The 16,012-nt window shown below is 40.8% G+C and overlaps 1 protein-coding gene across 2 annotated transcripts in view; it reads right to left on the bottom strand.

Annotated features, from left to right (window-relative positions):
• Positions 1-204: 204 nt before the first annotated feature.
• Positions 205-16,012, bottom strand: part of LOC125016297 (transmembrane protein 65-like) — a 35,921-nt gene continuing 20,113 nt past the window's right edge. For both annotated transcript variants that reach the window (XM_047598725.1, XM_047598724.1), the window contains exons 4-8: positions 14,953-15,020; positions 14,492-14,546; positions 10,180-10,222; positions 4,032-4,137; positions 205-2,890 (exon numbers count right to left, since the gene is read on the bottom strand). In XM_047598725.1, coding sequence (XP_047454681.1) covers positions 2,735-2,890; positions 4,032-4,137; positions 10,180-10,222; positions 14,492-14,546; positions 14,953-15,020 — 428 coding nt within the window. In that variant the 3' untranslated portion in view covers positions 205-2,734. The remainder of the gene's footprint in view (positions 2,891-4,031; positions 4,138-10,179; positions 10,223-14,491; positions 14,547-14,952; positions 15,021-16,012) is intronic.

The following is a 16,012-nucleotide window of genomic DNA, read 5'->3' as shown; positions in this document are numbered from 1 at the left end:
CAAAGACAATGTACAAAAACAACAAAGTTTACCTCTCAGACGACTCCAAGCTCAGTTCCTGGAAAGCTTACTTCATCCCTCGTTTCTTTATCAGAAAAATTAAGACAGCACAGAAAAATACCATAATATATCAAAGACAATTGGTTCTTGACAATTGGTTCTCCTCCATTTTCCTGCAACACGCTGTATTTATCACACCATGGGTGATGCCCACAAGGAACAATTTAATGAGCTTTTACAGTCATTTAACATTTCATCTGACTTTCAAATATTAATTCACAACAATTCAAAAATGACGCACAAGACGTAGGTCTCAATTGCCCTCCTTCCAGTAACACAAAATGATTTGTGAAGCGGTGCAGTATTTTTGACATATTTTGTCTGAGACAAGCAGTTTAATGACAGTTTAAGGAGGAGAAAGAGCTACTTTAATTGGAGTCACATTTCCCCATCAAGAGGTTGTTTTTCTTATTCTAATAGCAACCAAACACACACACACACACACACACACGCTGGGTCTAAATCTACACTCTGTAATTAATCAGTTCACATCTTAGTAGAGGGCTCTGTTATTAATCTGCAGAACCTCTGTGCACTAAGACCGACAACTCTATTTAAAATGATTATTATTTGTGTTTATTAGAAGTGGCTGTCCAAAAGGGAAACATGTGAGCTTTGTAGGCAGCCATGAAAATGTTCATGTTCGTCTCTTTGTGTCCTCCTTTAGTTTGCGTCCAGTGAAGCATGTCTTGCTGTAGTGCATAACCTCAGAACGACTCAGTTTTTTTTTTTTAAATGTTCAGTCTTTTTTTTTATTAGCAGTGCATGCAAGGTGGAAATCGAGCAATCAGCAGATTGAAAATCCTAACTATATATTTTCTCAAACCTTCTTGTAGGGTCACGGTCAATAACATCATACACAGGCTTAGTCTCCTCTGTGAAGTTTTTAAAACACGTTTAGCAAGTGGAGTAATATCCAGTAAGTTACAAGGTCCTTCATGTTAGGAACAGCTGTTGAAAACAGTCACAAAGATGTATCTTGTGCCGACCAAAGTTTCCTTACCGCCGTTCTTTGAGTTCAAGAGAAGACACGGTCAGGACATACTTGAATACAAGTCTTGATATTATAACAAAAATAAATACATTTTCTCATATATAACTCCATTCTGCTTCCTTTGATTTGAGTTCTCACACAGACTCAACGCCACATAAAGTCTTCAGTGACCTGACCAAAACAAAAAAAAGAAAAAGGTCTGCAGATTGTTAACCTAGTTTGCATATACAGACGAGAGACATATTTAGGACAATAAAGATAAAGTTATAAATTAAAGTTGGGAACCTTAGCAGCCAAAATTTGGGAGAGTGAATACTCATCAGGGACAGCAAACAGTTGCTATTGTCAGTTCACTGGGTACACCATTGAAAACCAATGTGTTCAGATGTGACACTGCACTACATCTCAGCTTCAAGACGTTTATGGTATTCAGCATTTGTTGGAAATAACAGAGAAAGGTGTTGATTCAACCGTGTTTTCTTTTTCGCCTGTCGTTTGCAGTGCTGTTGAAATGTATTGCGTTTGCAGCGCTACATGTTTCGCAGTTAAATAACGCAAACTTCATACCGCAAAATTATGATGCAGTTGAATTAGCCCCTCTTCCTTAAGCAGCTTCAACCTAAACTGAACATCATATCAGTCACGAAGCTAAGATTCAGTGCAGGACTGCTGAATTAAAATGTATTTTGTTTTCTATCCCTTAACCAGTAGAGGGCAGTAGAACAAACAGTATGAGGCAGGTACAGGAAGATATATATAGGTGTGCGTTAGTAAAAGCAGCTTTTTCACAGAATGAAAATCGGGTAACAATTATCTCATATCAGGTAAGATAAAACAAATCTATCTTACATTGAATGAAACATGTTGCAGTTTGGTTCCAGTTACCTAATGCATTACATGGGGCAGATTAATATCACACTATAATAATGGACATCTGTTCAGCTCCTCTCTTCTTCAAACTGCTCCGTAAGTGATTTTGTGAAGTTGCCTCTTTACATTCACACATGTTTTGTTTTTTGTAATGTTCCTGTATTGGCTGATCATACAAGTACACTTTAAGAGTAGAGTAGATATAACTAAACATGCTTAAAAATCTCTTTCCTTAATAATAAAAAATAAATAAAAACTGTTTAGGTAACACACAAAAAAACTTTAGAATGTGATTTTTAACACTGAATTAAACTACTGCAATTAGTGTTTGTTCAGTCTTCCTGTATTAGTTACGACTCTTTTTGACAGAAAAACAAGAAGCCTCTAACTTTAGCAAGATATTTTTAATGACGTTCCTATAGTGTCCCTGCACTGGTTTTCAAACTGACAGTTACCCTATTTGCCATCTAACCATTTAGAGTCACAAGTTTATATTTCTTCCATTGAACCGATTCACAACAGAGGAGACAGAGGCCACCGCAATAAACACGTTTCAGCTCGTATCCGTCAGTTATGGTGCAGCGGTTAGCAGCAGTCCAATCGTTTCTCTTCGAGAGATGACCCATTCCTGTGCTTACGTTCAGAGTCCACAGTCAAATAATATCTAAAATCCTCTTCAGAATACCTTTGATTGAGCCGTGCAAAGTGCCTGGTGATTAGAACGCACAGCGCAAGACCAATCAGTCTCAGGTTAAGCCAAGTATTCTTATGGATTTCATATAGTATTTGTCTCCAGTGAGTTATTAAGCCTCAGTTTTTACTGCTCTCTGTTGGAGCAGGCAGCGACTGTGTTTTTTCCTTCACCTCCTCCTTGCCCTCTTTCTTCTTCTTCTCGTCCTCGTCCTTGAAGAAGAGAAGAGGAAACATGCCGAGGATGCAGCCGATGCCCACGCCGATGGCTTTACCCTGCACGCAAGAGAATAAAAGAAAAAAGAAAAAGAAAATCATAATGTGATCAATATTCAATAAAAGTCCATAAAAGTCACAGGTCATTTTGGCCATGCAGCGCCGGCATTCAGAATAAATATTTTTAAATACCATCCATACGGTGTACAACACATATTTGACTTACAAGAGACTAATCATAGTGCTGTTACTTGCTGACCAGCTTGGTTTGAATTAATCAATTAATAATGGAATTTCATCATTCTTTTATTGGGGCTTAGTCTTTTCGTGCTCACTTTATGGCTCAGACGCAACAAACTGATGTCAAAGAACTAGTGACGACAAAGGTCGACTGTAGTATTGCCGCAAATCACCCCACAACAGCAGGTGTCCTCGAACGCACCTCAAAGACTGCAGCCAACGGCCAACTACTATAAACAGTAGGTATAAAAAATGTCAACACCGCTGTTAAATCAGCAGTTTTTGCGATGCACGTCGGGGGGTTTTACGCCACACATTCTGCAGTGAAAGAGGAACCTTAAAGGAAATAACTCTCCAGGCCAGCAGGTGTCAGCAGTTGGTCAGCTAGGACTGCACATGTAAAAATCAAGGATGGTCGTACGGGATGCAAATACTCTTATACTGGAATGTTAAAATGAAATGAGGAAAAACGACTGTCGAGTTGGTGTGTAATGAGTGAATAATACTGTATATTTCTGTTTGCAATACAATAAAATTAAATGCAAATGGTAAAAGTATTTCCAAATGTGCTGGAAGAAATGGCCTGACCTTTTAATAATGAGCTGGTGCCTTTTAGTGGCAGACTAATGACTGAAACTAATTACATTTCACACTTCAACAGTCAGCGCTTTATTAACAATCATTTGGGTTTAATTTTCTCTCACAATGAACGAGTTGACGGGAAGAAGACATCACAGAGACTTGTATTCGTGTTGTCAGCATACAAAGGCCTGACACAGTTTGATGTTTGCGTTTCAATTACACAGAGAATAGAAACCCACGAAGAATGCTCTCTGTAGTAGCTTCATTAATATCTGCTCTGAAATTCTGTTGTGTTGGAATTGCATCACGAACCCCTCGGACTAGAAGAGAGGCACAGACAGTACGAAGTTAGCAGCTGTGTCGGCTTTTTCGTACGAACCGTGTGAGAGCTGACTCTGGTCTGCCACATATCAGCCTGCTTCGGGCTCAGGTCAGGAATCTGCATCCCCAGCCGAGACGCCAAGGCCTCCACGTAACCTGCCAGCCTAAAGACAGGAGAGATGAGTACAGGAAGAGACAATAAAGATCAATAAGCATGTCACTCTTTCTTCTTTAATTGTAATATTTTCAGTTTGTGAGCTAATGTGTTCACATCCATTCATTCAAATGTCATTTGACAGGAAAAAAAAAGTTTCAATGACACTGTGCAAGATAAAACGCATCCCTCAGACACATGTGGCACACATGCTAAATGAGAACTGTTTATTTGTTAAGGCTTCAGGCTAGCTCTAGTTCACAAAACAGACTCCTGTCCGTGATCCATCAGCACACCCACAGAATAACGCTTTCCCACTCTCTGCAGAGCGAAGTCATTGATTATAATGGCAAAATAAATTGATCCCATTCTTCTCCTTATTGCTGCCATCTATCATGAACCCAGCATGCTGTCAAATCCTAGCTCTGAAATCATTTCTAGCCCTACTGGTGCTGCTTTATACAGATGACAGAGCAATGGCACCAAATAAACACTGAGACCCTATTTATTCTAGGCCCTACTCTGTTTTCATTATACATGCTACCACTTGGGTCAATTGTAGCCTGGGACAATTTATCTTTTTATTGTTACGCAGATGATCACTTTATTTGACTGCATTGCTGATACTAAGCAGTGGTTCGCCCCAAGTTCCATAAAATTTGATAAATTTAATAAATTGACAATGTTGCCAAGACTAGATTTTTTCAGCCATATCTTCTGGCCAAAGCCGAAACTTTTTTGAGCCGTCACGACCTCCAGAAACCTATCCACGCTCTAATTAGTTCAAAACTGGACTACTGCAGTGCTCTGCGTCTCCCGGTCTTCTCTTAGCTGCCTTCAGCTCGTGCAAAATGCAGCTGCTCGATTTTTAACCGGCATCAAGAGAAGAGAGCGCATCACTCCTGTCCATTATTCTCTCAATTGCCTTCCAGTCCATTTTGTTGTGGGAGTGATTGTGGCAGGGCTTTGAGGTATTCTAACCAACTCTTACGAGAAGTTCCAAGGTCAATATTTAAACTCTGCGACGGAGCCTTTTCAGTGGCTACACCCAGTCTCGAGGATAAGCTCTCCACGTGACATGCGTCACATCATTGACCTGAACCTCTTCAAACCTAAACTTAAAAATTACTTAATTAGAATGGCTTTTAATACCCAGTAGTGTGGTGACACTTTTTTTTCTTCTATCATACTTTTTTATCCTATTATTTATTGTCAATCTAACTGTTACTCACATACTTGTTTTATGGTGTTTTTAATCATTTTTTGATCTCTTTGGTTCACTTTGGTTGTGGGTTTACACCTATCATTAAATAAAGTCGCACAATGTTAAATGACCCCATGGCCCACTGGTGTATAACAATATTTATAGTTTTGTATCATTATTATTATTATGAACTGGGCACTGCTAATCTCTACTGACATAACACAACTGATATAATAGTCACGGGAAATACCATGCGTTTGTCAGTGAGCCTGGAAGTATTGCTATCATTCGTCAAAAATGCATAAATTGCATCCACAAAAATCAGTTTGAAATACTGCAGGGGAGGAATCGGACGAGAAGAAGCAGCATCTGCAGTGAGCTGTTTGATGGAGAGCTGCAGGCGACGGGCTGCACACCTCCAGCTTCTCACAGCTGACTCTCTCAACTGGTAACATTAAACTCCTGTTATCAGCGGGAAATACAGATATTTCTGACAAATCTGACAACGACACACGCGATGGAGCAGCTTAGCAAAGCTACTTTTGTGCAAAAGGCCCATGAGCCCTGCTTAGAGGTATCCAGATGGCACTTAAAGGGAAAAATAAGTTTTCTCTATTCTGGCTAGTGTGTAAGGACACTAAATTAATTGTGACAACAAACACAGTGACGCGATTACGAGTAAACGAACAGACAGCTGTCACATGGTATTATATGTGGGCACACTTCAAGCTGCCACAGCTTATAAATATAGTGCTGGTCAAACAGTTTGAACACGAGAGAAGACATGCAAGTGAATATTTTCGACCCAGGCCTGATTCAGCCACTAATGGATCTTCTGTTCACTGCGCACACAAATAAGCTGCAGCTGGAACCGGCAAATTAGGGGAGTGGTAAGTGGCAGCATGTACAGTGTATGAAGGGGATAGGCGATCAGAGCCTATCTTTATTACTGTATAGCAGGGTTAGAATTAGAAACTTTAGCAATGTTCTTACACATAATGATCTATTATGAAAATGAATCTAAACCAATCCAATATGACAGTCACGTATATTAGATTTTTACAACATCTGCTCCGATTTCACTGTGGCTAGTTTTATGATCACGGAAACGCAAAAGCATTCTCATAAAAATGATCATTAAATTTAAGTAACTGTGACCCATATGATGGAGCTCAGCATGAAACGTTGCTGCATTGTTTGGTTTTTCCTCCATTTCTATTAAATGCGCACCCATCACTAACCCCAAGTACTAACTCTAGTCTTCATCCAAATATTTTAGAGGTTCCTGAGCGGAGTGGAGTAGATGGGCTCAGCCTTGACAGACAGGGTGAGGGCCGAGGGACATCCGGAGCCAGTGGGGTTGGTTTGCGCATCTCGTAATGATGCTTTCTGGGCGCCTGGAGGAAATTCACCTGATCCTCATCCGTGAATAACTACAAAACACCACTCAGCATGTTGCCGCCATGACTTGGCTAAGTTCAAATAAGCAGAACGGAATGCACAGCTTTTAGATTTAACTTGTAAACAGACTGCGCACCGTGTCAAACTCAGTTCAAAAGATTTCACACATCTGCCAAAAAAAAACAACTTGAATAAATGTAATGCTGCAATTTACAGAAAGCACAGTGATCCTTGGTCCCGGTATCAACGCTCAACATGAGGGAGAGAGCTCACAGTGTGAGAAGCAGATAGCTGGATGAAACATGAACCGGCTGCATCACAGGCAATAAAAAGAAAAAAACAAAAAGAAAAAAAACTCCACTGAAACATTTTATCGTCTGGAAAATTACATTTGCAGACACTGAAACCGCACGCATTCATCTGGATTCATGGTTTTCTTTCTGGGAAAAAACCTCAGAATCTGTTTTCTTAGATGTGGACCCTAACAAAACTTGAGCGCGGGGCTGGTTCATGTAAAAATGTGCATCAATATTATGAAAACAATCAGTTGAGGAACAAAATGTGCTATGAAGAGACATGCCCACCTACAGTAAACTGGTAGATAGCAATATTACTAATCCAAATAAACCTTATCACAAAAAAGTCCTCCATTCATTCATCTATTGACATTGTTTTACTTGTTTTTATCAGGTGCTTCGTCTGACCCAGAAACTCACTGATGCATTGCGTCCACAAGACATGCAAACAAGAGGCTAAACTGGATCAACAGTAACAACCAGATGAGCGGCCAGAGTGACTCATCAACTAAAGTATGGGCTTCACAAACACTTCCACAACAGGAAAATTCCCCCCGCGCGATAAAATATGCACACACCGTCGCACGGGCAGATAAGGCTGCGCAGATCGCTCAACGCGGCGCAACAGCACACACCAGACCAGCAGTCACTGTCCCTTTAATGACTGTTCGGTAGGGTTTACAAACAATCGCTGACGTGTAATTACTGCATTATTGACCAGAAGACCCCCCCGAGGAACATGCTGCCGTGACAGGTGCATCTATCAGGGATGTTCGATTACAGGACTGAGGAGAAAAGTCGGGTTTACAGAAAGCCGATCACCAGCTTAGGATGTATACAGTAGCCTCCTTGTTGCTACCGTTCTCTCTTCCCTTTAAATCTGAAATTAAACTAAATGTTCTGTAGCAATTAGTAGCAATTGGCTTTAATTTATTACACCTTTAATTCGATGTCCAAAATGTTTAAAGTACAAATTACAATATTAGTGTGTCTGTTGAAATGCTGGTTTACATATACTGTAATAGATAGAATACAGGTAAAAAAAATACCTGTATTTTTGTAATCCAAGCATTACACAGATGAAGCACTTAAGCCTATTTGCATAACAACTCAATTTACACCAACAAATTCATGTGTACAGCACCCTGGTCTTTACTCCACTCCATTAAATGTGATGCTAAATGCTTGAATGGCTTTTTGACAGACAGAAAATTAATATCTTTAAGCTTTCAGGAAACACTAAGCCACGTTCACGCTGGGCTTATTAGTAGCCCACTTTAATCAAACATTAGAGCCTTTCATTTGTTCGATTTCTAGCAGGTGGAGACAACAACTGAGCATCATTACATCCCGCCTGAAGTAGGGAAACTTGATATTAATCCAAGTTAACCGCAGCCATCCATTAACCTGCGACGCCGCACATTTACTGGCAGGGAAAGATTACTAATGTGTTTATTGGCATAGGGTGCAGTCGCTTTGAGCAAGTTCCCCCCTCATGACAATCAAACGGAGAAATCAGACGCCAGATATCAAGTGCTAAAGGATTGGGCCAGATGAGAAATTCAGTTTGTGAAATATAAAGGGAGCTGTGAAGTGTTGAGAAAAATATGAAAATAAAGAATTAATAAACACATTAATAAACAGGGGGATGTCTGAGTGAAATCAGATCTGTCTTGACCGTGATCTGTATCTTATGGAAGAAGTTAACAGGAGCGAACCAAACTGTTAAACTGAAAGCACATTCACAGTAAAGAGTCATCTGGGATCTCCTCACCGTCTGAGTTTAACGACAACCTCAGCGAGGAGTCCACTGAGCCTCGCGCTCAGCTCTCAGCTGCCACTGAAGTGCCATTGACTTGCGGAGTAATTTAAAGTAAGTACACAGTTTATAAGAGTTTCCTGTTTGAAACAAACATAAGCTGCGATGTAAACGCTGCACTGAAGGACACTCCAGCGAGGCTCTGAGGCACACGAATAACCTTGATGCAGGATTAAATCTGTCAAGATGAAAAAAGAAAAAAAAAACTCCTGTCGTCTGGTTCCATCCAGTCTCACCTTGACAGAGTGGCCACACAGGCTCTATTTTCCTGAAGAATGAGAGGCGGTCGCAAACACAGACACACGTACACACAGAAGCAAAAACTGTCCACGGAGAGTGTTTACAGGGATCACGATGACCGGACCGATCCATCACAATGAAGCTCTGTAGAGGAAACAGCATGTTCCACTGTCTCTTCAATCTGTATGAGTTGTACGTCAAAGAGAAAGACTAATAATCTGTCGATGGCTATAGTTTAGAGGCCTCATCTATTAAAAGCGTCAAGCTAGGAAGTGGACGTTGGTCCTCTTGGCCACTAGGGGGCTCTGTAGTGGATAATGAAGCAGCTGACTGAGCCTTAGCCACATTATCCTTTGCTAGCCTTTGACTGATCACACATGTCTGTCACTGCTTAGAGTCACTTTCACTCACTTTATTTACCCTCTTTGAATTATGTAAAGAAAAGAAAGAGTGAAAGAAAATGCTTGCATGGTTTTGTGTCTGTTTGTGAACACTAATTTGAAATTAAGGAAGCGAAAGGAGGAACTCTACAATGAATCCAACATGTATTGGTTCCTTCCTTAGCTCCCTTCTCTGAGGGTCAGTCCCAGAGAACAGGACTGCAAACAAATAAACAATAATGTATAAAGTCTCTGGTACATCCCTGTTTAAATCTGACTGTCTGACTTAATCAAACCGCATTAATAAGGTTCAATTAGGCTTTTCGTATTCATGGCAATATCCATTTCTAATGGATTTTCTTTCCCTTGCTGCTCCTGCTTAGTCTCGTATGGGCTAATTCTTTAATTACCGTTTAACACAAGAGCAATTTAATGAGTTGACCATCACTAAGAGAGGAGTGGAAATGTGTTGGGAATGCTTTAACATCATAACGTCCCCTATAAGGATGTGTTACATTTGTTACATTAACAGCTGTGTGATGAAAACGCATGTACATTTTAAACCCGATTTATCCCTCCCATAAAAGAAGGTGCCGGTTGTAAATTCTTCCTGAATTACGGTCCTCCTACAACCTCTCGTGATTTGCGGACACTTTAATGATACTGGCCACTGTGTATGCCGTGTGCTTGTCTGCGCGTTTCAGAGCCTTACCCCAGTCCTGCCAGATCAGATACCAGGTTGCCGAGGGCAGCAGCTGCGGACAGATGGATGAGAAAGAGGCATGGTTACAAACTGAGTTGGGAAACAGAGGTTTGTGTTGATGGCAGCCAGAAGGCACAAGAATGTGAGCAGACTGCCGGCTGCGATGCACGTAGGGCGTAATTCCTGACAACAAAGATAAAAGCCCTAATTCTCCATGCCTGCGTCGTGACTGTACCGAAGAATAACTGGTGGAAAACACAAGATCTGAGAAGAAGTGTGGGTGAAGTGTAGTTACAGTGCATCAGTAACCCTAGGTGGTGATGGCGTGTGTCCTAATACCTCTCGTCTTCTGACTGCGGCAACACAACTTCATTAAAGAACCCATCTCTAACAGAGGGTTGGGTGGAAACCAGCATGTCCATTATCCTCACACATCTTCCTCTGTTTCCCTTTATTTCACCAGGACATGCGGTGCTAGAGAGGTTACTTGCAATAGATTAGGACAGAGTCTGCCTGGACCAGTAAGAATAATGTTTAGTCTTATAATCAACCATAAATCCAAAAAGTTGTGCATGTATATATATAAAAAAAACACACAGAGGAAATATAGGTCAGTACTTTTTCCATGGGATGTTATGGATTACCACAGTGCATAACCGCAGTGCATCCGGGACTCATTACAGAGGCAGATGTGGACTCCTGAGCATTAATAACTTCACATGAATAATCAGAGCAATAGAGCAGCGCTCAAGAGAAGAGGATAACAGCAGGCAGGCTGACACAACTAATGAAATAAGAGCGTGGAGTTGACATGTGCGCCATCATCGCTGTAGGTCTTCTGTACGTCTTTTTGCATGTTTTCACCGCCGCGGCATTAATGGAAACAGAAAAAGTCTGCGATTTGCTCGCGTTCTCTCATGGCTGTGGCCGCGGGGCGTTGCTGCAGCTTCCACAGCGGCGCACAACAACCTTCATCTAGCTCTGACAGAAATCTGATCTCTGAGCTAAATCACACAATATACCCACACAAGCTTCCAGTGTAGTCGTATATATATATGAACAACATTAATCGGCACCGACTTCAGAGCCGCAGGCTCATTAGAGAAGTCGGCGTGCGCATCACTCTGGGAGCGCGTTGTTTACTCTGCGTCTCGGCGGACCTGTGACCCCTGACCTCGCTGCCACCTGCCGGAGCAAAGCGTCGGTGTTAATAAGCTGCTGCTTTGCATCTACTTCAAAGGGAGCTTGTTAGCGCTGTCTGAAGCTCTTGTGACTACATTAAAACTTTGAAGAGGAAGGGTGGAAAAGCGGGGCGAACGCGCAAGTTTCCAACTCTTGGTACAAAAGCTGGTGAAAAACATCAGTCTCAGTGCGACTGTAAGACTCAAAACTGATACGTGAGTCATGTCTTACTGTTCATTATTTGACGATTTAAGAGCTACTAGGCATTTTTTAAAACAATGCAAATTTGTCTTGAAATCTTAGCAACTGATTTGTCTTGCAAATCCATGTTGACTGGAAAGGTAAATCTGTGGCTGCAGCAAACAACAAATGAGATATTTTAATTTTTTTTCCACAATTCTCTTCTCTTTCTCTCTGAAATATAAACAACGACACTGAGGAGGGATTTGTTATTGCCAGACTATCTGTGCTGGCAGCTCTTCAAAAAGAAGAACAAGCGGTCAGATCTCAGGCTAATTAAGCTATGGCCTGATTAAAGCGGGTCACGATGTAGAGCAGCGGCGGGCGCTTTTATTACGACATCACGCCTCTGTATACGGCCCTGAGGAGAGAGACCTAATGGAGAGCGCTGCAGGCTTCATTATTTGGCCAAGCTGCTCAAATGAAATTACAAGGCAAGGTCAGCCGTGCCGCTTTAACTCTCTGTCGCCGTGTGTCCTCCGCACCAGAGTCCGTGCTCTTCTACAGGTGGCTGAGATTTTTTGAGCAGTTCCACAGATGTCGACTACCATGTCATGTTTTCACAGCGTTTATTGAGCAGTAAAAGCTTTCAAAGTGACGCATTATATTTGAGGAAGGAGAGCGAGCCAAACAGAGGCTCCTGTCTGGAGTTCTCACCCTACATGGACTTTCACTTTAGGGCAAAACCTTCGCATTAAAATATTAAAGCATTCAGCTACAAAGCGGCTCTTACTGCAGCTTACATCATGATAGAATATGCCATTTTTCTCAGGAACTTCCTAAAACTTTCTAGACCTGGAGCAACACCAGAGACGCTGTCTGCATCATACGCTGACGGCTAATGTCGCACAAATGGGCCGTGAAACTACATGAAACAACAAATGGGACACAATGGGAGCTTTTTATTGCGGGACACTTAAAGGCTCCATACTGTAGGACATAATGTTATTGCGCAATAGATGTGCAATAAGTAAAAGATTCTTAATTTATGTCAATAATGTGTCAAATCGGGTCACAGATCAAACTGGTGAACCATAGATCGGGAGAAAGATGTGAGGAAAAGCAGCTCATTTATTCAGTCTAATGTGGCAAAGATATTACTAAGCATCTGAGTTGAGAATTTGCAGTTTGCAGGGAGACAGGAAGGGATTTTTACGACATGTCTCAGAAGAATAATAATTTTGTGGCTTAATCAACTTAGCTGAGATGTTTAATGGATTTAAATTCAATTAGTTTTTTCTCTAAATGAAGCAATTATGTCGAACCTGTGAACCACTTACGAGGCCGCTTCCATCTGTGTGAAGCTAGCCGAGGCACATTCGTAAAGACCCGACACTGTCCCGAATGTCCTCAATCTAGCAGGGACGAGTAAATGGATTCTGGGTAATGGAAGTTGGGTTAAGGCTGTGCTTGAGGAGAGATGGTTTCTCAGGTCTCTTGTGGCTAGGTGGGATACCTGGCAGCCGTACGTTATTCCACACCTCTAATTGAAAGAGCGTACCAGCAGATACAGCTCACTGTGAAACCTGGATGAGGAAATCTTGACATGGAAAGATACTGAGCTCTGCCCGTCAATCTGGCGGTAGCGTGTCTGAAGACGCAATTTACACTTTCAGCCTGAGTTTTACACCTGATAAGATGCTCCGTATAAAACCCTACCATGCTTGAAATTGATCCTTGGGCTTAATCAAAATCTCAATCATCCATTCATAGCAAAGTTCCCAAAGAAAATAAGCAAATGCATAGTGTAAATTTGAAAAAAACTGATATGTCATTGGAATCTACAGGAGACGATATGGCACATAAGGAGCTTCAAAGTGCAAATTCAAATGACCCTTCTCTACAGTACAGCCTAAATTTAATTTTCTCCTTGCTTTTGTCGGAAATGTTCAAGCCTTTTACACTTCGATATGGGAACATTGCAGCCCTTATACTCTTTATTTCTTCTCTGTTCCTGGACAAAAGCACTAAATGCTAACGTGGAACCAGGGATGATGGGGATTATGGCCACAGGATTGGAGAAAACAAATATGTTCTCGCTCCCGTTAAACACGTGAATAACGAACATTTTCACGCCTCACCTTACAGAGGCTAAGGTTAGCGAGCTCCATCATGAATTCACATTTAATCAAAGTGACACTATAAGTGTCTCTACCAGGCACGCTGAATATCAACAAGTGATTACATTAAAATGCTAATGTACCCCTTCGAGCTGGGGGGATATTATTACACCAATTCAGTCTGCTGGCGAACGTCATTATCATAATTATAAAATTTCCATTATCTAGGGCACTGCTCCTTCTCTACTGTGACCTCGCTTTCTTCGTCTTATTATTGTTTAAATTAGTGTCACAGCGCTCGGCATGTTGTGAGTTTATCATGAAATATTCCTCCTGAGGCCGTGCACGGTGTCAACAGTGTTAAAGAAGGTTTTCTATCTTGGGAGCAGGGAGGTCTCTGGGATTTTGACTCTCTGATTAGGATGTAGACAGGAAGCTACTGGGTCCACAAAAATGCACCTCTGAACTGAAACTTAGTCTGTGAGTTCATTTTTTACTTAACTTTGTATAACTTATAAATAACTAAATTGTACGCTTTTGAAAATAAGTCAAGTCTATGTAATACTTTCCACATTAATTTTCCACATAAATCACAATTAATGCACTAATAATTTACATACACAGCCTGAAAAACACATTTTCTCTAGTCGCAATTTTTTAATTTGATAGTTGAAGTAGACACAAGGACAAATGGAAAAAACACATGTTTATGTTGCAGCAAGCAACAGGGATGTGTCTGTTTCTTTTAATATTATTCAAAAATCCTTCACAGAGCTGATAAAATAATAAAATACCCTTAGTGAATATAAAAAGAACAATTTCAAAGTAGATTCTCTGACCTGCCATGGTTGAAATGCCGAGGATCACACCGATGGATAACTCAATCTGCGTGCCCTGAGAAAAACACAGATCACAAAAGTTAGTCTGACATTGTGTTTATTGAGAACCATCAGGGTTATAAAATAAATAAACTAAATAAAATTTATAGTTGGAACTTTGAAATCATATTCATTATATTAATCAAATTTATACAAATGCTAAAATATCAATATATGAACATAACTGTGTTATACAGTATATAACCTTAATACATATATAAATATATGCTTTATACTATTCTGATTTAACGGAAGCTTTGAGTGCATTACTCTACAGTGTAGACATCTCATCTCATATGACAGAAAGAGCAACCTGGAAAAGCCATTCAAAGCCATTCAACATATTTCAAAATAAACGGAACAGATTCTTCATGTACAGTAAAGCCCTATAACCATGGAGCTGCACGAGCATCGACACTTACGGCAACAATCATGATGCAGTTGTCCAGGAATCCGAATCCAACGAAAGGAAGAGCATTGTGCAGCAAAACTGTAAAGTGAACAAATACAAATAATGGCCATGAGACAAGAGAGACGATATATACGGATTGCAAAGGTTGTTGGAGAAAGAAATGTTAGTTAATAATTAACATTGGCCCAAATCATTCTTATCTTAGATATCCATATAAATCAGGTTGATAAGAAGAGCACAGTTGAAGTTAGTGGATATCAGTACATCTGTTTCAGGCGGTAAAATGTGAAGCATGCGTTAAATTTATACTAAAGGAGGTAAGGTGAGTAAGGTAGAATCGGGTTTGTCTTTAAAATACAAAAGTAAATAACAGCATAAATATCAAGCGGATCCATTTCCATTAGAGCAACGTGTTTGTCCCTCTTCATGCATGGGTGGGCATCGGTAATACAGACAGTTTGATTTACTGGTACTGCCCTGAAAGTGAATATTTTAAAATGTCAACCCACCGTCCCTGGAAAGTTTATTCTAGTTAAAGTTCAAGCGAAGTTCAGTTTGGTTGAAGTCAGTGATCTGCAGAAAAGTGCCTTCTTAAAGCACAATCACTTCAATGGCACTCTCACCCTGCTGCAGCACATATTAACAAGTTTCAGTTTAAGTGACTGAGCCCGAGCACCTAAAACACCCACTCACGCAACACTTGAACGCCGGAGGCGAAGCTGAAATAGAACAGCGGGAGCGCTCCATCTCTGGATACACAGACCGGCACGATCAATCCTGCTTCAGGTCGATTTAACAGCAGCAAGTGAGGATTTATCAACATTTATTAGACCTCTTATATCTCTGTAACATGTGGTGAAATACTGGAGAGCATCGCTGACAAGTCACTGCATTTAAAAATACAGCTGAGGTTCGTTCAAAGCTCAGAAACTGTGCATCCCTACATTTTAATTTCACAGGGTAAGTGCTTCTTATCTTCACTGCACTCGACTGTTGCAGGATTCATTTACTTGCTTAACTCACTCAGAAAGCATAGATCTTCAACAGGGGGTCCGCGACCCCTAGGGGAT

The sequence above is a fragment of the Mugil cephalus genome, chromosome 11 (assembly GCF_022458985.1).
Source record: "Mugil cephalus isolate CIBA_MC_2020 chromosome 11, CIBA_Mcephalus_1.1, whole genome shotgun sequence".
NCBI lineage: Eukaryota > Metazoa > Chordata > Actinopteri > Mugiliformes > Mugilidae > Mugil > Mugil cephalus.
The sequence above is the reverse complement of the archived record's forward strand: the minus strand, read 5'-3'. Positions and strand labels throughout refer to the sequence as shown.